The 23,614-nt window shown below is 42.0% G+C and overlaps 1 protein-coding gene across 9 annotated transcripts in view; it reads right to left on the reverse strand.

Annotated features, from left to right (window-relative positions):
* Positions 1-4,692: 4,692 nt before the first annotated feature.
* The window catches only part of LOC120957024 (anoctamin-8), a 28,097-nt gene continuing 9,175 nt past the window's right edge, over positions 4,693-23,614 (reverse strand). For 5 of the 9 annotated variants that reach the window (XM_040378931.2, XM_040378933.2, XM_040378930.2 and 2 more), the window contains exons 3-24: positions 21,564-21,674; positions 21,326-21,467; positions 20,812-20,983; positions 20,524-20,605; positions 18,305-18,421; positions 17,975-18,105; positions 17,617-17,778; positions 17,315-17,470; positions 16,830-16,898; positions 15,506-15,641; positions 15,289-15,419; positions 14,793-15,098; positions 14,459-14,614; positions 13,981-14,387; positions 13,607-13,865; positions 12,037-12,131; positions 10,786-10,893; positions 10,089-10,308; positions 9,329-9,442; positions 7,334-7,481; positions 7,120-7,253; positions 4,693-7,056 (exon numbers count right to left, since the gene is read on the reverse strand). In XM_040378931.2, the coding sequence (XP_040234865.2) occupies positions 6,925-7,056; positions 7,120-7,253; positions 7,334-7,481; positions 9,329-9,442; positions 10,089-10,308; positions 10,786-10,893; positions 12,037-12,131; positions 13,607-13,865; positions 13,981-14,387; positions 14,459-14,614; positions 14,793-15,098; positions 15,289-15,419; positions 15,506-15,641; positions 16,830-16,898; positions 17,315-17,470; positions 17,617-17,778; positions 17,975-18,105; positions 18,305-18,421; positions 20,524-20,605; positions 20,812-20,983; positions 21,326-21,467; positions 21,564-21,674 (3,488 nt within the window). In that variant the 3' untranslated portion in view covers positions 4,693-6,924. Of the gene's footprint in view, positions 7,057-7,119; positions 7,254-7,333; positions 7,482-9,328; positions 9,443-10,073; positions 10,309-10,785; positions 10,894-12,036; positions 12,132-13,606; positions 13,866-13,980; positions 14,388-14,458; positions 14,615-14,792; positions 15,099-15,288; positions 15,420-15,505; positions 15,642-16,829; positions 16,899-17,314; positions 17,471-17,616; positions 17,779-17,974; positions 18,106-18,304; positions 18,422-20,523; positions 20,606-20,811; positions 20,984-21,325; positions 21,468-21,563; positions 21,675-23,614 lie in introns of all 9 variants that reach the window. The other 4 variants (XM_040378937.2, XM_040378939.2, XM_040378940.2 and 1 more) reach the window with 4 other exon arrangements.

A 23,614-nucleotide genomic window follows, 5' to 3' on the forward strand; every position in this document is an offset into this window, starting at 1 on the left:
CAAAAGGCTTGTTTAATGCTAGTTTATAATATCACTTCATTTCGCTCATCGACATTGATAGCCCGAATGACGATTGGGCGGTGAATTGATCACATTCCACAAGGGGTGTACCCACAAAAAATGAACATCAAATTATGCAAATATCGTATGCTTATCAATGGCTGTTGCCCGCATATCTTGTATATAGTCTACGAAAGTTTTGATAGGATCAAAATGATGAGCCCGAGCCATAACAGGGTGTCTACAGAAATAGTCTAAAATTACTAGCGTTGTAAAATATCTAGATTTTTGGGTTGAATTTACTTACCTTTATCCTATCATATAGGTAACGCAGTAGGAAGCATTTCAAATATCTTATTATTTTAGAGAAGTACTTCGCCACCCTGTATTATGAGGCAGTGTGGCAAATCCTAATCTATGCCAAACGTTAGCCATTGAAAAGATTTTCTTCGTCGAGCTGGAGAGATTTTCCTCCCGATCCGGAAGCGTCAACCCCTAACCCATTGGCCCTGGCTGGCTGTGGTAGGTAGACGAATGCGAACTCCGCAACCCGATCAACGCCGGCGATCGTCGATTGACCGCACCAATGTCAGTTTTACGACAGTCGCACATCGCACCTTTCCGATGCGATCTCCCCGGCAACGACAGCGAGAATCATAAATTGAGAGATTTATGCTCGTAACGAAACCCGAAATATCGTGCTACAATAACGCACGCCGCAATACCGCCCAGCACGGGCCAGTAATGTGTAATATGTGATCGCGGAGGGATCGCTGAAGCACCGCCAACATCGCACGGTATGCCCCGTTTGCCCTCACCCCGCAAACCGAACGACTTTAACGAGTTCGATCTGTGCGGTAGATGTGTGGTGCGCGCTCGATCGTTGTGTCATGTTCCTGTGGACCATTTCCATTCAAATTTGGACCTTTCGATGGCTCACGTCGATCTGCCGTGCCCAGTTTATTTTTCTTTTTTTTTATTTCGTTTCCCCCAAACCCATCGATCCGTTCTGCTTTCGGACGTGCTTAGGGGTTTGGGTCGCCCACGAGCACGGCAGCCATAAATAATAGATAAATATTAACGAAACTATTTTCAAATTAAAATATTAGCCATTTCGACCGTACTTATCGGTGATCTCGTGTGATCTCTATACAATGTTTAAGATGTTCGGTGTGTTTGTGTGTGTGTGTGCGGAGTGGCTGTGTGCTGGTCTTGCGATTGGACGGGAAGTTGGATTGTTTGGAACAGAAATCGTTCCATATAAGAGGAGTCAAATTGAATTTGAATAAATTACATATATTTAACGAAAGGTGACAAATAATACTGTGCTCTTTTTAACTAATCACGAGCAGAATTGTTAGTGGGGCCATTTGGGCTGAATACACTTACCAGCCCGCTTCAGAAATACGATTGTTTGATCAATCTTTCAGTACCGTCAAACGTCATTCCTGAATAAACTTGGTTTGGTTGTGCAGAAGCTACCAAGCAGCTGCAAGATAGAACTTTCCTTTCCACCATTGAACGGCGGGCAAAGGCTGAATCTGAAGAGGAGAAGTGGAATTTTATGTAAATTTCAACACTGGGGTAGGTTCTGCGTGCTTCTTTGCGTGTTTCTTCTCTCACTTTGGTCGTTGGCAGATTTGCTGACGCGTTCAGCGTGCGCTCGAAGCCGAAGGGTGGAATTTTGTGGCGCGGTACACGGTGTAAATAAATGAGATTTGCTTTTCAAGCTGAACCATAGAAATGGGTGCATCGGTTGATATAAGCTTTCGAGGAGTTTGTGGCATTTTTTTTGCGATCACTCCACCCCATTCCAAATGCCGAAGATGGGCCTAGAGACATAAATTAGTTGTTTGTGGATATGGCATGTTTTTGATTCGTTAGCGATGAACACACAGCACTGCTTAGCTTTTTGGACGATCTACCTGCGTACCTCATGCCTCGTATCCTCCCGATGACCAGTGTCATTTGTGTCATCCGGCAGTAAAAAAAGAAGAAGGGTTAATCGCTACTATAAATTTGCCATCGTCGTACGATGTGCCGTACCGTTGTGACGCTTCGGGAACGGAACCGATGATTCACCGTGACGTGACAGATGGATTGGATCACTGCCACACAGCGCTACAGCGTTGACGGAACAAGGCTCGCAGGGCAGAACATGTGAGACGGGGCAGAAAGTGCCCTGTGAACGTGGGGGGATTTATTTGGATCCAGCTGCCAAACGTGCCAAAATTCAAATTTAACCTAGCCCGCGATCACAATCTCCCAGATCGCGGGAAACACATAAGACCAATCAAATGACTACGCACGCGTTGATAGGTTGATGTGGCTATCCTTTGCAGCGGATCGGTCTTAGGTGACAAGAGAAACCAAAAACAAAAAGTTTAAAATAATTTGTCATTGGTGAGAGCTTTGATGGGGTTGATTAGAAATTCAGATCACTTCAGATTAGAGAGGCGTCGTTAGTGGAATTAGCGCGGTTTAAGCACCAGAGAATATGGAGACGTTTATAAGATAAAACTTTCGATAGTATTTTTACACGCACGATACCAAATTATGAAGCCAGTTTTGCAATCTCGATCGAAGTGGGAACGAACGGAGCAGATGTCAGACTTGACTTGAAATTATGCCATTTTGTACGAATTACGGAGAAGGACACTCATGAAATAAGTTAAAGCAACCGTTGTATCTAGGCAACTGCAGCTACCGTTCCTCTTCGATCGAGTTTGGTGTAGTGACTGATAGTATCGGTTAGAGTAAAACACATTCTAAAACATGTTTTAAATGTACTAAAAACTAATTTTTCAGTACCACGTAACCGGATAGTCAGTCCTTGCTACGGGGAGACGTGTCATATGAGGCACTAAGGTCATAGGATTTGACGACTGTCCATACTGTGACTAGACCGACTGAATAGAGCGGTATGTTAGTTAATTTCACAACTCAAAGAAATTTTTACTTTTTTTATACTTTATACAAAACAAGATTTTTTACAATTTATACGATTTATACAAAACAAGAATGATTTTATCAATCAATAACTCACGTTTTATTTTGAAATGTATACAAAATCATAAGACTCTACAATTGGCTGACAGGTACTGCATCAAATTTCGGAATCGGATGTATTCAACGCACTAACGAAATCACTTCCACACGCTTCTAAGCTCACTTCGAGTGTGAAGCAAACAGGTTCCCACTCATCATAGCCTACTTCGATCTGCAAATGCAACCCGGAACGAAAGACGCTACTGGCACGATACACATTTTCCGAGCTATTCGAATGACATCCTGTGGCCAGTGTCGCTCGCAGTTCCGTGAGAAGGAAACGCCTTTCATGCTGCTTTCCGCAGGGAAGGCGGATGGTGGTTGGTACGCTGGCTGGGTGGTAGACACTTGTCGCCGTTGTGAATGAGGATGTAAGTGTCCGGCAGGACGCGGTTGGACGCCCCGTAACGATGGGACCACAAACATGAAGCGCATGGCATGACTTTATGATTACCACAAATTATGTGTCGCGCGAGCATGACGATCGTGGCGGAGAGCTAGAAGATGTGTACCAATCGTCCACCAGTACCACCGCCTGGTCTGGTTTCTTTCGCGGTTTGCCTGTTGCTTTACTGCTCCAGCGGTGCGCTGCGTGCGGCTGCAACATTACGGAATAACACACCGCAAAGAACACACGGTAATGATGCCCCGACCCCGTGAACAGGGGGCATCCAACGGAGCGCCGGGTTGAAGAGTAATTAAAATCCTTGTGTTGTTATCGTCTTAAAATGTTATGGCGATTAAATTAATTATGTTTTTGATTTATATGAGATGTTGGCCCGGTTGGCCACTGCGTTGGCCGTGGTTCGCTGGTCGTCGGATGGAAGCTGTGAAAATCTGTTGCTTATGCTCTACATTAAATATGATGGACAGTGAGGAGATCCGTTGATCCGTGTGTGCTGTACGCTTGACGATTACATGGGTTGTATTTGACGTCTGTCCAGGTGCTTAATGTGCCTGACCAGAAGGCTTGGGTGATGAGGCGCTGAGCGGTGGTTTAGCTAGCTGACATTTTATGTTTCTCTTGTCGCTTGCCCACTCTGGGGTGCTATGTGTGTCCCCGTGTTTGTGTGCTTTTTTTGTCGTGCTTACTCTTTGTCCCTTTAATTGTTTGTTAATTGCACGTACAACTTCGAAGAAGTCGTATACGAATCCGCTACACATTGTTCATTCCGAGCTAACCGCGGAGCGAGCGAGCGTACAGAGTGTAGGCACTGGAGACACCCTGGTATACTCTGCTCCTATCAGTGCCACGGTTAAATAGAAACCGTTTTAAACCACACATTTCGGTCGGCAGCAGGGAACTATTTTATTACAGCTTCACCTTAACATTAGCAGTGCGCGCGTATTTTGCGCATCGTTTTGATTTCAACGCAAAAATGCGTCCGAACAAGTAAGACAAGGTTTTGCTATGACTAGCAGCAGAGGGCCGGGCGCAAAGGAGATGGGAAAAATTCAATCTACCCAAGGCGAGGTTAAGTCATAAGCCAGCGCTGCGAACAGATACGTCCGAGTGGGAAACGTGTGAATTTATGGTGTGCTACTTAATGCCGTGACGAATTGTTGCTTGCGTAGAAACGTTAAAATCACACAGGCTGTTGTAAATAAAACGCCAACACAGGTTTAATACTGTTTCATGAAACATTAACATGGTTTAAGATCACTGTTTTGTATTATTTTATTGATTCCAGTTGTGTTCTGGAGCACGATCGCTCCTTCCAACTCATTTGCCGTTTTGTGTTTGAATCGTTTCGTAACTGTTCGTAAAACAACGTAGTCAACGATTTGCTGCTGTCAATTGGTAATTGTTATCCATTTTCTTTTTGTACAGCTTGATCAACCTGCTACGCGATCACCTTTGTCTGTTTCTAAAGCTCTACCATCCTCGAACTGCAAGGTCCTATATTTTAACAAGCTCAAACCCAAAACCCACTCAAAGCTAATAGGTGACATAGGTTGGTAGCTTCTCGGAACTCCTAATAATACCATTCTTCTAACCATTTCTCCAATCATGACAACACGTACATCATACTTTAGCGAAAGCTAAATGCAAAACCTGCTAATGATTTATCTGACTCTCAGTAGAAGACGAACCATCGTCATCACGGGTCTCATTGTGGTTCATTCCATCGTTTCTCGCATGTGTATGACCTTTAATGTCACTTCCTGTTCCATTGCACATTGCAGCAAATCATACATTCAGTCCAAAAACCAACCTGCCTCACCGATCTATGCAAAACCGTCTCACATTTCGAGTTGATTTTAATTTCGTATGATAAAAGAAAACACGATCAACAATCCCTACGCGTTGCGTATGACAGCAACAAAACAGCGCATATGTAGCGTGTAACTGTACAAACGGCATCATTAATGCTACGATTACGATTTACAGCTAAGTTTGAAAACTTTAGAATTTTGTCAGATTTGATAGCTTTTATAGCTTGTTTCAATGAGTTTGCAGTTTTTCCATGTATTTCTTAGTTTACATATTGATAGTGTGAATAGCGCTCACGTCGAAAGGGAGCAAACATGGTGCAAGCTAGCGTTGATGAGCGATAGGCAATAGCAGCATAAAGTAAGTGGTAGAGAGTGTGAAAGTTAAATGCGCAATGCTGGCTTTACCTTCATAGTGTAAGGATCACGCAATAACGCTGTAACTGTTTAGTGTTTTGATTCGATGCCATTTTTATTTTGATTCTAGTGTTCGATAATCAGTGTTCAGTTTAGTGCTGTAACGGTACGCATAGTGTAGGTTTGTAACCAATGTCAACATTTTTGTATGATTTGTTTGCCTGTGGGTGGATTACTGTTGGGTTGGGCTTGTAAAAACCTTCCCACCTGGTTATTGTGTTATCCGTAAAACCGATCCCGCCCTGGACGGGAGTGCATAATTTCTTAATTGACAAGACGGATTGCTGTTTCCATGGAGTATTGAGATTGTGTAACGATTTGTACTGAAAAGCGATCCGATCAGCTCGGCAACGAACGATCAACCTGATCGTACAGTTTGTGGGATGTTTTTTTTTGCACACGCGGGCCTGACCGGGCCGAGATCTAATTGAACCTAGGTTAAGACTAAAGCTTTTTCCGTGATTGAAGCATACATGTAGCTGATACGCAACATTGATTGGTTGATTATTGTTCACCGCGGTAGCACTCCCCTCTTTCTCTAAGCGTACGTAACTACTTAGCACTGTAAATAAATCTCAAGTACAACCTTCCATAAATATAATATGTTGTAGCAAAACCAAAGGCAGTAAGTATGTGGCTAGTACACATTGTAAGCAGCAAACAATACGCTATGCACACTGCATCAGACTGCTATCCTTCAATTTTCACTGCAAATAACTCTAAGTCACAACTATTTCGGTGTCTCAATCAGTTGTACTTTTTCAGAAGCGTATGATTTTGAAACGTAAATGCTGACCAGTTGATGTGCAGGTATAATGCTGTAGCTAAATAATATTTTGTAAATTTAATTCCTGTTGCTTTCAAACTTTTGCAACAATGATAAGAGGAATTAGATGTACGCTACAATTGGAAGATGCATTGCCACAGTGTCCTAGGATTTCGTCATAGCATGTACTCTCGCGGCATCTTCTCTCTTGCTTCGGGTAAGGGAAATAAGTAACGATGATGTGAAGTGTTGTGTTTTATGCGTTTAGACGTTGAAACAAATCGAAGTTGTTTGCACCGCACCGAACAGGGTGCTTCATACTAAGGTATTGCACTAACTGCACTAATCTGTATTATGCTATTAGAAGAGAAAGGAGACTGTCACTCTGGTATAATAGTAGTAGGTTGTGATTCAGCGTTGAGGATACAAGGATATCTTCGAAGCAGGTTTGTACAGACGTAGTCATGATCCGGTGAAGCTTACGAGTGTCCATTGTTGTGGCTGGAGGTGTTTCCATGGTTTCGTTGACTCAAAACATCATCCACCTGAATCAGCTGCTCGATCGGTATCAGCGACAGTTCACCTCCGGGTGGTGGAGCAGGCAATGCTTCCTACGGTGTGGAATGGGTAGTAATTTCAACATGTTTCCTTAGCAAACTCCATACAATACTCACCAGCGCCTCAAGGGCCATCTTTTCAGCGCGTTTTGCTCGCTGTTCCTTCAGCTTTAATGAGAAAATAGCTACCGAGCGGGCCCGCTTCACAAGGCTTTGCTTCAGGCGCGACTTTTTGGCGGCGAGCTCGGCCGCTAAGTGAAAAATATAGGGTACAGTGATTATCACACATTTCAATCTGTTCGTATCAAACTGAACGAGTTGTGAGGCTTACCTTTGGCTTCTTCTTCCGTAGGGGCTTTTACCGATGGAGCACTGTTGCTCGTTCCCGGTTGCTGATCGCCGGCTTTGCTCGCCACGTTCGTCCAGGATGGTGCTGGTTTCAGCAGCTCCGAGTCGGAACCGGTAGCGAGCTCTTGTTGCTGCAATGGTAAATGACTGAGGGTAAGCAATACGCATCTCACACCAGGTTCAAAGGTGGTTGGGATAGGCTTGGCAATGGCAGACAGCGATCATAAACGAACAATGAAATGCAGAATCAATCTATCAACATTAGTGGCAGCGTTAGCGAATATAAAACATTGAACATTCGTTTTTTTTGTTTTTTACAATACCAACAAAACACCAATATGGGAGTGTACAAAATTCAATATTATAAATACATCAACTTTGTTGGAATATAAATGTTTTTAAGAACCAAAAATAAATTTGAAAAATTAACGCAATAAATATAAACAGCGTGTAATGTGGTACGAAATACCAACAGCAGAAGAAATATGCGTAGATTAATGTTGCGTAGAAGCTTTTGTCGCGGATGCTGAACTTACTGCGTCAGAAGTAATGACGCTGAGAGTTAAAGGGTTTATTTTGTCTTAAAAAATTCTTCAAAATTCTTAATATCATTAAATCATTTGTAATGTAATGAATACCTTTTGTGAATATACAACATAGTTAACATAGTCTAATGAAGGACGCTGTCTTTCACAAAAACAAATGTGATTTCCCAAATGATGAAAAACAAGTAGATACAGAGGAGGAAGCATACATCCGAAATGAATATTGCTGTTACTTCTGGCAGCTCATTCAACCACATCTAAGTGGTGAAAATGATGAAAAAACAAACATATATTGATTATGTGATTGTCGATTGATAAAAATATGAAAAATTGAAATCAGTTAATGTATAAAAGTTACATTTGTAATTATGATGAGAAATGATGTTAAATGGGGAAACGATCATGTTGAATATGGGAACTTGGTTAAATGCTTGCAACTTGATAAAATTATAAGACTTAATACTCCAAATTATGACTCACATGTGATAGTCTCTACGTACCACTGTGTGATTCAACAATTAAATAATGTCGTATTTTTTTTATGTAAACCATTCAAAAGGATTTGAAATCGTGTTGAATAAACAATTATTTTATTTTTTCCGAGCAATGTTTGATATTATACTTGAATGTTGTGCATACACCATAGCGTACGTAGACAGACAACAAATACAACATGTGGGAAAGACGTTTATTCATGCATTGGTAAAGACACAACAGGTGAGTATAGGTGAGTATGTTGGTAGGCTAAAGAACATATGTGATATAGTGAGGTTACGAACGGCAACAGCAATAGCTTGCTTCTTCTAAACATAACAGCACGGCTAAGGCTCGCAAGAGCCTTATCCTTAAGGAACATAAATTTCGATTGATGCTGTTTCGACTGTTTCAAATTGTGATGCTGGTTATCCTTTGATGCTATAAAACCCTCTTAATCGTTCTTGGAACGCTGCAAGCCAATACTTAGGGGTACACATTTTGAAACAGTTTTCATCGGCTCTCGGCAGATCAAAAGATGACCAAATTGTTCATTAAGGGAAGAAACAGCAAACAAACAGCTAAACAGCGAAACAGCCTCGAGCGCAAACCATCAGAAAGCAAAACTTTCCACTACCGAACGCGGATCAGGCTCGGGTTTTTTTTTTTATTTTTCTTATTTTGACCACCTTTATGTCAAGCTTCATAGGGCCATAGGGTGTACGATCGGGGCGTGATAGTTAAAGTTGTGCCTTCCTTAAAACACGTTTCATGCATTGTTTTAAACGCGACAGCAGCAGTTTCGCTGCACGGATTTGTGGTTTTACTAGCATATTGGGCGAGTTGAGTGGGTGAGAACAGGGCGAGGGGAGTGGATATTAGAGTGGGTAGGTCGTGTGGTGAAGTGGCAGGGCGGGTGGTGGCTACCCTGTGAGTGGCGCAAGTAGTACTCTACCAACCTTCGCTACAATACAGTCGGTACTTCTGTGAATGATGGAAGGATCGGCTGCCTTCAAGCGTTTTGCCCATTCGGCCCCTCCGCTCGGGCCAATCGTGAGATGGTGCTCGGTGTGCTACGATTGCCGACGTGAGTGACAGACATACACACGTAAACACACATACACAATGTATGTGTACGCAAGAAGAATGAGAACACGCGGATGTGGGAATGAACGTAATAATACGGGCAGAAAGGGAAATGAAGGGCACAGAACATTTTTCCAATTCCATTGCCCGGCAGGATGGTGGCAGGGAAACGATTGTAAGGGGGATTGAAGCGCGACAAAGGAGAGGGCCACGTGGTAAGCATCGATCGAGATGATTGATGTTCAAGATCGTGAGAATTGTTGGAAAATTAAATGAAAAAAAAAAAAAGAAAATATATGATGAAAGTAATGAATTGGATGAAAATAAATGATAATTCGTCGTTCAAGCAATTATTTGACAAATTTGCGGATCCAGTGTGTCAAATGGATTTTGAAAAATCCATAGACATCATTTCGTGAATAATTTGGCATCAATTGTTGCACCAGCATAAACGGCGACGCAATATTTAGGGCGAAACGGAGCAATATATTCACGCAGGTTGAGTGGATAGGAGAGAAAGGGATTGTTGATAAGACGATGGAGAAAAAGAAACGATCAAAAAGAACAAAAATTCACACAGTTAGCAAACAACTGGCCTTGGAACGCATAAGCACTGACCTTCAGTCGACCCACCTCGATGTTGGGCATCCATTCCTTGGAACGGTTGCGCGGCCGGAACGGTGGAATTTCGGCGATCCGCGGCGGCGACGGGTTCGCGGACGACATGTGTGCGGGGTTCTGTGGGCTCTGGTTGACGGGCGAGTGCATCGTGGAGTGTGCCTGCTTGCGGAACGGAGGAATTTCTGGAATCTGGATCGGCTTCGAGGCAATCCGTGGGCTTTGCGATATTTCACTGCCGGTGGAAATAGAGGAAAGTGTTTAAAAACGCGATTAGCATTGAATGATATTTGCCAGCAACCGAACACCACTACCGGGTAGGGTATGCAGGATTAGAGTTTTGTTGTATGCTTTGCTTTATTAAAGTGTTTGTGTGTTACTCTAATGGGGTTACTAGAACCTAGGCAGAGGAATAAAGGATATCAAGTTAACAGATCAAGAGCCAGATTGAAAAGCTAAGTTTGAAGGAAAAGAGCGTTGCAAGCTATATCGGTAAGATTAGTATAAATAAGTAATATTGAAGGATTTTTTTGGAAAAGCATAAATATAAAGGAATTAATGTTAAGTATTAAAAACGATCACATCAGTGACAAAAGTAGTGGGAATAAAATCGAACCACACGAAAAGCTGGTGTAGAAAAAAATCATAATTAGGACGATTAAAACACGCATTACTACGACAAGAGAAAATCTGTATGTTAAACAAACCGTACCCAAGGTTGATGCTTCGCTTATCGTAAATACTACAGCTGTGCTTCATCGCTTGTCCTCGGAAGGGTGGTATGTCGGCGAGCTTAATGCTTGGCTGCTTAAGACATGCACTATTGTACGGTAGTAAGTGGGAAGAATTGTGGGGAGCCGATTTTTGGCGTACCAAAACAGTTAAACGGTTAAAAGGTAGAAAAAAAATGAAATAGAGATCGAGAAAAAACACGTGTGTTTCAGCTTGTTCGGTCATGTTCGACGGGTGTGTCTTGCAGCAACAAGAAACAAGATTGGCGAAGATTGGCTTTCCCAGCTCATCAGAGAAGTTTATTGTGGATTACAAGCATACAAGAGACAAAGAAGCAATGCAATAAAGCGTACATAATGGCGAAAGTATAGATGGTTAACATTTGCGCCTACTAGTGCAAGCATACAACAAATGAATGCATTAAAACATGAAACAAATCGTTAACTTAAAGAAAAACATCACCAATGAACAAGCAATATAGAAACAGCACAGTGTAAACAGTGTGACTTTAAACGGTTAGTGAAAATATTTAAAATAAAAACAATTAAGATCATTCCTGGCTGTAGAGTTTGCTTGCCGTGCAGTTTTGAGTCCCTATTTTGCATTAAGTTTACGCATGAACAGAGGCAACAGAGGAACAAGCGACAAACCTTGACGGACGCGAGTGATTTGGGCCGTACATGCTTCTCATGCTCTGTTTGGTTCGGTTTTTGCTACCATCCACCAATCGTTGGTCCAATCGCTCCAAATCACTCTCCGTTTTGTGTGTTCCCTGCATGAAGGCGGGATAACGAGCTGGTGGATCAAACCAATCTTCTTCTTTGGATACAGAAAATAACATTTGAACTAAAACGGAACGTGCGGTACAAAGAAATAAAAAAAACGAATAGAACAATGTTTTTTTTATATTTCACACTTGAGAAGGGTTTCGTAAAAGAAAAAAAAAAGACACAAATACATGCAGGTACGGCACACAACCAACGGTATGAATAGAGTATCACAGTACACATTTGAATTGATCTTGGTGGGTGAGTAATGTGATAAATTTAAGGAAAATATACGCCCCTCACCGTATATGTTTTTGAACAACTTAAAACACACACACACACACCAACAGAACAAAACATGGAAAACTTAAACAGAACAAATGGAACACATGAACAAGAGCAACGCACAAACAGACGACAGTTGTTAAATGACATAGAGTAAGTAGAAATATTCGATATCATACCCTGAATTCGTTTGTGTCGATTCTAATGCAACGGTTTGTGCAGATTGACCACTAAGGGGAGAATCTTGAAGAGGTCGTAATAATACTGTGCTTGTCTAGAGAGGGCAGGGTTTCGTTTCGTTATTAGAATTGACATTTTTATGGTGATGGTTTTGTTGGTTTTGGAGTGTTTGATGAGAAAACATTCGCAGGAGTCGTGATTTAGTATGTATACAGTTAATTAGGATACAATTTAAGGGTTGGAGAAAATATGAAGATAAAAAAACACAATACAAAATGGTATAAGTAAACGTATGAAGAAGGTATTTAGGGAAAGGGTTGAGTTGAGTACGATACAATTCTTTCTTTTTTTTATTCCAGCAAAAAAGAGTGAAGCAAAACTGAGTGAAGATAAAATGCTAGGTGGAGGAACACTTTCACAAACAGTTCTGTGACACATTTTCTATGTACAGACTTTGACCGTTTCGAAGCGTTCCTCTGATAAAGTGAACTGCAGCAAAGGAACATTTGAAGATAGGGTAAGAAATGAAGCACACAATATTGTATCATTTTTTAAAATCTGTATAAGTAATTGTAGAGAAAATGTTAAAATTAATAAATATAGTGAAAACGAACTACATGTTTAATACATCAAATGTACGGCATTTTTCAAATATTTGAAGTTTTTTTACGTGATAATATTCAATTTGAATAAAAAATGCATCTCTTTTACACAATACCAAAAAATGTTTGAAAAAATGATTGAAAATGAATACAATTTCCCACGATTTATTGGTCAGTTCTCATAATTTTTTAGGCTCGTCTTACGATTTATTCATCGTATCCCATAGATTTTTGGTTTGTTTCCATAATTTATTGGTATTTTTCGATTGGATATCAATACAATTGGACCAAACAATTCTGGGAATCGGTCAAAAACTCGTGGGAACGCACTAAAAAAATATGGGAACCAACCAAAAATTGATGGGATCCAATCAATAAATCGTGGGAAACCCTGTAAGTTGACATTTTCATCTTTATGCTATAAGAAAAAGGTTCGTTTAGTGTTTGAGCGAAAGGAGACATTAAATTTGTAGTACATTGCACAAAATTGATATATTAACTTCCATAGCCATTTTCACTATTACACACTTACACATTTACTATTTACAATATATTTCGCAGACATTTCACATCATACATTCGAGAATGACGGAATTACATAATTCATTAACATTTTTCCTATTTCGTTTAAAAATATCATAAAAAACACGATATTCTTTATTACATTGTACTCGACAACTAAACAAACCTTAAGGTGTGAAATGATACAGTGAAGAATTGTTTGCCAAAAGATAGTGCCTATCATAATAAGTTCCTTTGCTGTGATTCGGAAAGCATTCAGTACAAAAAAACCGTCATGATTTGCAAGGAGACATATTGGAAACAACGGAATGTAGACAGTTATCTGCCATGGAAGAATGTGTCGAGCAGCTAAAGTTGTTATTAAATTGGTGAGCCAGATAAAGTGGAATTGGAGCGAAAAAAGAAGACGGCTTATAGTTCTCGCCCACAAAAATATATCTACTACCTGAGAGATCGGCGAATCGGGCGAAACATCGCGCGTGTCCATGGCAAAAATGTCCATATTATCGCAACTGCTCTGGGAGTTCTTGTGCTGTTGTTGATGGTGATGCTGGTGGTGTTGCTGCTGCTGCTGTAGCTGCTGCTCTTGGCGCATTTGTTGAGCGGCGGGAGAAGCAGGGTGAATACCGAGGTTATCCAGCTTGGCTGCTCGCTCTAGTTCACCACTGTCTGGGTTATTGTCATGACTAGGAGATATGTGAAATCTTGGAAGAATGACAAAGAGGATGATGCATGAGATCCAGATACCGTTTGTGCGTGATACAAGACACTTGAAAACACGGACATTAAGATATAATTTCACCCCTTTACAACATTTACCTGCCAACGGACTGTTCAGTTTTGTTGAAAATGTCCTGATTGCTGTTGAAGTCCTGATCATGGTGCGAGATGGAAGTAGAGGATGGTGGTGAGGGAGGCGTTTGTCGCGGTGAGGGTCCTTTGCATTGCATTTCCCGTCGACAGTGTTCGGCACGGGCGATTTCGGCCGCCAGCCAGGAAGGTAGCTCGGGCAGTAGCCACGTCAACGCGGACCGCAATCCAAGCATGATGTGCTCGAGCGCCACGATCAAAATGACCGTCTGGGTTGAGGTAAGGCCAGGCCATAGACGAGACACTTGGCCCGAGAGTCCAATCAGGGCACAGTTAACGATAACCGCAGCCAGACCGAGCATACCAAGCGCGTTCTGCCAGGTGCCGATATTTGCTACACGTTGACCAAATGGACGCTGGAGGATTTAGGGACAATTGGGCGAATTAAACTCGTTTAATGTGTGCTGATGGTTCTGAATCGTGTTACCTGGTGTACATGCGCCAGTTTGAATGCATCGGAACGGATTTCGAGCAGATTGTTAGCCAATGCGCACAGTCCAGCGAGAGGGAATGCGGCAGAAAACAGCACTACGTAACCCATTTGAACTAACATTTCCAGATGATCGGAAAATGTTCCATCGTACTGTCGAAAAATAAATGCCGCATTATGTGGATAGTTAGTTAATAGATTCTTATGGATCGATGATGAAGAGCATTATCGAAAATCAATTACATCCCGTCTTGGCGCTTAAATCGATCCAACAGCTCAGGAACCGTGCAGATGTGGGACACACCAAGATGGTTGTTGGGCTTTTGCTTACCTTGTACAGCGAGCTTTCAACTTCTGCCTGCCCGATTGATCGTTTCGGCGGAGTAGAGGAAGCGGAGAACTCGGACGGGCTTTTGCCTTCATCGAGCTGCTTCCCATCACCGGAGCCCACCGTCAAAGTGCTGGTGCTGGTGGAAGCGGAGGACGCAACATTAGGAGGATGCTCCTGCGTTGGGCTGAGGGCACCCCACATTTTGAAGCTTAGTTTCGCCAGGCGCCATTGCTCCACCAAGTACGGCCAGGCTGACTCGCGTAGATTACCGATAATTTGCCGCGATATCAGCAACCCAGCCAGTTGCTGTCACCCGAGAAGAAACACGATATGAGTCGATGGATGAATATTAGCACGTTAATTTCCCCAAAGCACGAGAGAAAGAAAAAAAAAATCAAACCAGCAAAATAAGTTTAGGCCAGAAAGGGAAAGGAAGCTTGTTTTTGCTCGTACAAAAATTAGGTTTAAAATTTCACTCCGCTTGCCACACGCTTACCTCCTTGAGTTTGTCCTGATCGCGCAGGTAAAAGGCGATGTAAAAGAGCGAAAGAAAGCTGTTGACAAACTGGAAAAGGGCCACCTTGGCGATGAGATGATTTTCGTACTTCGACTGCAGCCGATAGTTCTCTGTCGATAGTTGTGCAATAAATTGTATAAATTGGCTTGCCTTAAGCTGTCCCATCCGTCCGTATCAGTCCCCACCATTGAATTACCTTTATCGTTCAGCCAGACGGCGAGCTTGTAGTACGCTTCGTCCATTAGTGTAATGGCGCCTGCTAGCAGGACCTTTGGTATAACGCTCAAACAGCTGAAAACGCCCTGCTCCGGCAGCTTTGCATCCCACCAGTCCTGCAGTGATGGTGGTGTCGCAGTGACGCCAGCCGCATCGATGGATCGGAGCACAGGATAAAGGTCGAACGAGTCGAGTGGTATGGGATAAAGGGATGAACCACAAACAGACAGAATAAAACGAAGAGAGGGAGCGAGAAAGGACAGAAAGAAAGAAAGGGAGAAAGAGAGAAAAGACACACAGCTATAGAGATGGTTGAAACATGGAATGATAATATGATTGCAGTCGTGTAACTTCAATTTTAAATCGATTTTGTTTCTGTGCGATTGTAATTGTGACTGAAGCTCTATGCCGACAGGACACATTGGTAGGGTTTTTTCATCCTTCCTTTTGAGCAATGCAGCAAATTGCGCGTTAAAATTCACCGTATCGTAGATGGACCCAAAACTATGATTACGGATCAAAATTTTATGATGATGGAAAAATAATAAAACGTTTTTACGCACTTACATAATGGTAGCCTTTTAAATAGATTGGTTTAGTTTCGACCAATCCAATACGACATTGTAAAAGTTTTAACAAATCATAAACATCTTTGAAGCATATGTGACATAATTATGAAATTATTGTGAAATTATGAAATAGCTATACAATTTCTTTATGAACCTGTGTAAATTAAAATGTGTATAAAGACAAAAAGGTCTCGCCTAAATCAAGTGCATTGCGAACGGCCTAGTATTGAATAATTTAAGTAGAATCTGTCATTCACAAATCAATAACTCACAGAAAGCCAATCGCCGACGGTCCTTTTAACCCCTTAAGCGACATACGATACGGTAACGCACTACGATTATACGAAGCATGATGCTTGGTTTGCATGGCAGGCACTAAATCAATGCCCGTGATATGTGGCCTCTTGCCGAAAGCTCGTTGCTAATACTGCTGCTGCTGCTGGTGTTGCTGATTATTATTGATGACGAGGATGTCATCCACCAGGCAACACTTCATTCGATTTCGAGCTATAAGCGCTACCGTCCTATCGACGAACATTTATTGGATTTTGGTGCTATATTAATGGAGCTTAAGCGCAACGTATCGTACAAAACACGTACAGTTAGATAGATTGGGCTTATGGCCTATGACAAAAGGATAGTGTGTGAATTCGAACGTGAAAGGGCAGTGAAGGGAAAACTATAGTCATACAGTCAGGGATTTGGGGAAGAACGTAAAGAACATAAATTTCAGACCTGAGACACTATGCACATGCACTCCCACAGGCCAGCACTGCTATAGGGTAAGTGTTGATCGAGCCAATCCTGTAAATTAGTAGTAACGTAATGTAATGCGCGTGTACGTTTGCGTGTATCTGTGTGAAGTACTATGAAGTGAAAAACAAGGCGATTAATGTTTCGTATAGAGGTACAACATCGGAGTGGGATAGGGAATAAACGGAATATTACAGTCAACTTGTATGAATATTCATGAGAGGATACGATTATGTTTGGTAAAGTGCCACACAAACAGCACATGACGAGGGTATAGAAATGTTTCGAAAGAAGCGTAACCAAAACAAAAAGCAAAGCATAAAAAAAATCTAATAAAAAGCACCAACATTCACCGCGACCGATTTTTTTTTTGCTTTCGGTTCGGGTGATTTGCGAAGCGTGCGTTCCACATAGAAGGACCGTAAACGGGGCGGGTGTCGTATGACGTCGAGATTATGTCTAAATACCTGCAGCCTCAACATCAGGAACATCACAACAAACACCAACACCAGGCAGAGGCCTATAATTGGAAAGCTAACTAGATAACGGAAGGCTCGCCGCTGCCAGGCCGGTGCTTCCTTCGGCTCCAACCGTCCAGTCACGGAACTTTCCTCAAGTGGCCCCTGTCGAGTGAGCAGAAGAGAGAGAGAGTGCGAAAAAAGAAGAAAAAAAGAACACCATATAGATAAAGGATTGTGTGTGAAATGGTAGTATTGTGGGTAGGAGTCGGAACGCAAGTCCTTGACAGACGCCGTAGGGATGTAAAGACCTTGTACAGTGGCCGCGGCGGTTCTAGCAGCTCGGGCGGCGTTGACAATGTGCCCCAGCGGAAAGCCAGCTCGACCGAGTACCGCCTCCACGCTTCCAGGTAGAGTGACGCCCAGGCAACGTTGAAAAGCGAGAAAATGACGTGTCCAATGTCTTGAGCCGTCTGAAACGAGACATAAGCGGTCAAGGAAACGTGTCCAACGTACATGGACACCGACGTGGAGGTTAGTAGTGCCGTCGTAAACGGTATTGTGGTAGATCCGTTTCCATCGATCGGTTCGTACGTCTTGGTCGGTATGTGTTGTGCTTATTATTTATCATACTACCGACCGTTTGCATGCTAGGACCATTTGCCTTACCTGTCCTCGACCCCAAAGCCCTGCGTACAGAATCGTTCCCAGGACAGCTGGTACGCACAGTGCACAGGTGTAGTGTCCCAGCCAGGCAAAGTAGAGCGCCACTTTAACTCCAAAGTATGCCGCTATGTCGTCTGGAAACGAACAGTTTAAATACAGAGTGAATGATACCACCGCGAGCATAGACGAAAAAAGAATGAATAAAAAAACACGTAATAATACCAACAAAAAAATAGTAGACAAATGAAAGGATAACATGTTTCTTCTTTTACTGCTAGGCGTAGCAAATAAGTGGTTAGTAAAAACACCGGAACAAGCTACATTAATTATTACCTAGGGGCTGCGGTGCGAAGAATTTCCGTACCCAGCTGGATTGTAGCTGCTGCAAGGCGGTAGTCTCGTGGAGCGGAAAAACCTGCGTTATTAGGCCTAGCTCCTGCCATGCGGCCACTGGAAACCATGCAAACGGTGGTGTTCGTCGTTAGTATATTAGAAAGAAAATTAAATTGAGTACCGGTTCTGAAAAGTAGGGCTCGGTCTCGGTACAGCCCACCGGTGAGATAGTATCACGAGTCTTTAGATTAATTAACATTCACCGTAGCTCGACGGTCTCACCTGCGAAACCCGAGATACTTCCCATGGAATTATGTCCTGAAAAATGTGTTTGTCTCACAGCTGAGATTGCAGAGCATGTGTCCGTGATCCTGATGCGATTGGTTATTAAAAGCTCATAATGTTATCCATGCCCCACATGTCGTTAAGGATATTAAAAGGGAGTAAATCAAGTTTAAAAACGACGTTCGAATAAAGCTGAAGCATTCGCACTGATTTTATATTGATGATACCAAACTTGTTCATAAAAAATAAGCATTTTTTTATCTTCACTTTAGTTTCCTTTGCCATATAGAGCACATAAATATACCATGCCATGTACCAAGAAAATATGTTAATTGAACATCTACCAGTATATCTATCTCAAAGAAGTATCCTCTTGAAATGTGTGGTAAACAGTTTGCCAATCAAGTACAGGCACTGGCAAAGAGTGTCACAATCACTTATATGAAAAACTGAATAAGCTCTTAACGTGCCTTTTTCTAGACGAAAAGGAAACGACAAAAGCAGCACCACGATTCCCATAATGTTTTATCGATTAGTGCTAATTGGTTGATTGTTTTTTCGCTTACATTAATGAACAGTTTGTTAGCATCGCTATACTTCATCGATGTGACGTACATACATCGCCGGCGGTTCAACAAGTTGTGTTGTTTTTGCATATCCTCTTTTCGTTCTTTTGTTTTGGATGTATCGATTGGTTGACTAAGTAGGAAAAAATGCATTGGGGTATATCAAGGGTCAACATATATGGTCTGTTTTACACTTCATGGAGTTAACCGCGACTGTTACAGTGACGATATAAAGCTGTTAACAGTTAAAAATTAATTTCAACGACATAGTAATAAACACTTAAGGGCCCAATATTCTTCCAAAAGCAAGGGAAGTATAATAGCACATCATCCTAAACGAAATCCCAACAAAATCATAGCTACTCTTGAACAATTTTTATCTTTACCTAGGACTATTATACTTTCAAAATAAATACAAATATATCTCTTTGCACAACGAGCCCAAAATTGTAACAAATAGCTTTTTCAGCGTTTCAAGCGCATCCTTGTGTGGATTGTGTATTTTCACTGTTGTACTCCTTATCGCTTCATGCCCACCTTCTGCTTTTTCCATCGAAAAAGACGACTCATGACTTGCTATCCAACAATAAACTTTTAACAAGTTTTGCTGAGTGGTCGACTTTACCCGACCGGACTTGATCTCGTTGGAAAGCAGATTAGTGGGATGGCCAAACGCTCCAGCCAATGGATGCGTCCCGAGCGTCCCGAGGCGTTGAACACATGTTGAGCAAAGCCCATGCCATGCACACACGAACCGCATGTAAGTTGAGCAAACAAAATCCTCCCAAAATACTTCTAAAGCAAGGATGCGGCGTTATTGCAAGGTATGATCCACAAACACACAAGGGATGTTGCTGGCTGAAGTTTGATTCACTGGAGACCAACGCTCGGATATCTCGAGGTAGTGTGACTGGCTGTGTGTGTGTGTGGTTTGTGAAAGGTTATCATAGCACCAGCCACACCATGCAATGGACACCGAGAAACGTAAAGAGTGGCGTAAAGGGTAAAGAGCTGGGTGGCCCAACTTTTCAGTTTCCATCGTCAATCGTAGCCTTTTTCTGGATGGATGGCTAAAGCTCCGTGGTGTCGGTTCAAATATAGCAGAAAGGATAAAATGCCATGCAAAAAAAGAGAAACAGCTACTTTCTGGGACACCAAACGCGCCTGGCACCCGCGTATTCGTCCTTGCAATCTCAGCTACAGTCAGTATTAGTTTCACCAGACTAATACGGTAAAAGATTAGGAACGATGGTGTTGATGATGATGGTGATGATGATTTGACATGGCAGTTGACGATGAGTGCTTTTAATGATGGTAACGTTTCGGTAACAGTCCCCAAAATATCTCTACTGTGCGTATGCCACTTACCGATGCTTTGTCCCTCCTCGACCTGTGCCCTGCCCTGCAGTGCTTTTAGATCGAGCGTTCCCGCTCGCAAACCCTGCAGTACCTGTAGCGTTGCGAACGTGAGAGCAACATGATGGATGGAAGTGATGGAGCGTGTATTAGTAAAATATCGATCACTGACGCCATCCCAGCACCAGAGCGTGACAGAAACGGCAGCAATCAGCTGATACGCGACCGAAATGCTGGGATTCGTATCCATCAAAGATTCTGCCGTCGAAGGTGTGCATTTCATATTGATGAGTTGCTTACCTGTAGCACGAGCCATTGCCGTTCCTGAGACGTGAAGAGACTGTTGGCACCCTCGTTGTCCTTCGATTGGGCGAAGCAATGACTTTCCCGTTTGGTGAACTCCTTCAATGCGCCACCGAGGTCGGTTCGCAGTCGCTTTGGCAGGCGAGCATCTTCGGCCGCCTTGAATAATCTATGAAGGGAAAGAAAGGAAACGGGTCTATCACACCGACACGCAAGGCACGCAAGCAGTTTTACGGCATGAGGTCAAAGCAACAGAAGTGAAGCGATCGTTCAGGGGTGGTTACGATTGGGGACCTTTGTGCGAGAGCAATTTCAAATGGAACGCGTTTCACAAAGATTAGATGACATTTCACAGCAAAGGAAGTTTTTGTTTTCAAGTTCTGTCTCGAGCCACTTCTTGCCTTAGCTGGCTTTTGGTGCTGATTCAGATGCATTTTTGCCATCGTTTGCTCTGGTGTTTGATGATAACTTTCTGCAAGAGTGTTGGGGGACGGGGGAACCGATTACTTACACATTCATTGGAGCGGTAATATAGAATGCGGTTCGTTTTGTGCTTTCGTGCGCTCGTACCATCGCTGACAGTCCCAGTCCTTCGGGAGGGTTTGCCTTGATCCTGTTTAGTAGCCATCGTAGCGCATCGTCTGGGGCGTCCTCTGTGGTGAAGGTGAGAAAGAGAATTCATCCGTTACCCACAGGGAGGACGACAAGTGCAGCAGAGGTTGAATGCTTCGGTTCGTAATTGTATTTACCTGGAAATTCAATCACTACGTCACACTGGGTTGGAATTTTGTTCAGCCATAGCCGACGGGGTGTCATCAAATGGCCGGCACAAGGCACACGTCTCCGTATTAATCTTGATGCTGGCGAGGAGAAATAAAATGCGAGAAACAAATGGAACGGCAATAATGAGCAAAATCTGATATCAGTTTTATTAGCACGACCGGGTCGGTACGTATCCAGCATGATCATTATTTTCAGGTTAGGTTGAGTAAATATACTAAAATTAGTATCTATAACTTGATATCATAGAGTGCTTTTACACCACCGGTCGTTATCGTTTCGATTACCAGGTCTTATGGCATTTGTTTTATTTCGTTCAATACGTTTAAGAGCTTTTACAAATACAAATACGTATATTTTCGAAATCACCTCGTGGAGCTCAGGGCAGTTTAATTTAGTTGATATCTATTCCCCGGGTTTACTTTATATAGATCAAATTAAAAATAAATAAAAAAACAACAAACCTAATCTTTATTAATGAAACCTGCTTGGGTGCGCTAATAAAAGAATCTTTTGCTTCCATCGCTTTGGTTCTGATTCAGCAAAGTAGTAAGCAATCGTCTTAATCTTCAGAAAGCATTAATTTAAAGTGTCAGCAAAAGGCCAATCTTCCCGCAAACTTTTCTCCCCTTACAGTGATTGTGTAATGAAGAGCATTCGCCAACATGACGCAACTATTACGTTGGTAGCTTAACTAGGTTGATTGCACTGTACAGTGGGCCGTAATGTTTTACTTAGCTTATCGGTTTTCTTTCGATTACATTTTAACGTTACATTACATTACATTTTTTCATCAACGCTATCTTAAGATAAGATAAGCAAAAAAGTAACGATATACCGTAAAATGTTTGAAGGAATTGACTTTGATATTGATCTACTTTTTTTTCATACAGTAACCAGTAGTGTATTATAACCTTTACGAAAATATAATTGATATTTTCAAATGTCAACATGTCTCATTTAGCACGCCACAAATCTTACGTAGCAAACACCGTGAGCAAATGAAATTAATAAACATCATTCTCATTAACGCCTATCGGTTTGATTCGTTCGGCTCGTAAAACTGGAACAAACTAAGGGTGGGAAATGATGCCATGAATCACATGCCACCACGTTAGAATCAAGGGACCACCTCTCTACTGGTCTCTAGAGGTCTGAACAGCTAAAATATAGACATGCCAGCTGTTACCTTTTGCGCTGGCATCGATTTTGGATCCACTATTTTGCTGACGTCAAACGATGATCCCCTTTCCCACCTGTTTCAGTGTCCATTGTGCGTTCGTTGTGCTTCGCTGGAAAATATCGTTGACGAAGCAACATTTCTGGCTACTACCAGAGCAACGAATGACTACTACAGTGAGTGCGTTATGGCGAAAGGAAATAAAATAGCTTTTCAAGAATCAAGCAGTTAACGCGATACAAACTTTGCATAGAAGGCTTATCAGGTACATCGGTATTCATTTCACAAAATCAAATGGCCGAAAAAAGCTTAAACCTCCAGCCCAATGAAGAAACAGCCATTCAAGGCGAATCAAGTTTTTGTGCGATGGATTTGTGTACTTTGGGTGAGCAAGAAAAAAGACGTAGAAATAAGTTATTTTTAGAGCTCGTAGATTGAGTTTTGGTTATACTTTCAGGCAACTCGTTGCAGCTATTAAATATAGCTTCAAGGGTATTTCAACACGCGTGTGAAGAAGAATTAGGCGTCATCCATCAATTACGTAACACAAAAATTGCAAATTTTTGACCTCCTACTCCCCTAGTGTAACAAACTATAACGTTGGAAAAATGTAAAAAAAATACGTTACAGATTGACCCCCTTCCTAATAGCTTATTTTATTGAACAAAAACAGATTTTTGTTATTTTTTTTATTTACTTTATTGTGGTACATGTACAATTTTTGAAATGAAACAAGATGAAATATTGAACATATAGAAAAGTTGTCCTATACGGCAATCAAATTTAAAAAGTGCTGTTTACAATGTTCTTGCGTTACCATCATTTGAAGCGTATTTTATC

This window comes from Anopheles coluzzii, chromosome 3, assembly GCF_943734685.1.
Source record: "Anopheles coluzzii chromosome 3, AcolN3, whole genome shotgun sequence".
Lineage (NCBI taxonomy): Eukaryota > Metazoa > Arthropoda > Insecta > Diptera > Culicidae > Anopheles > Anopheles coluzzii.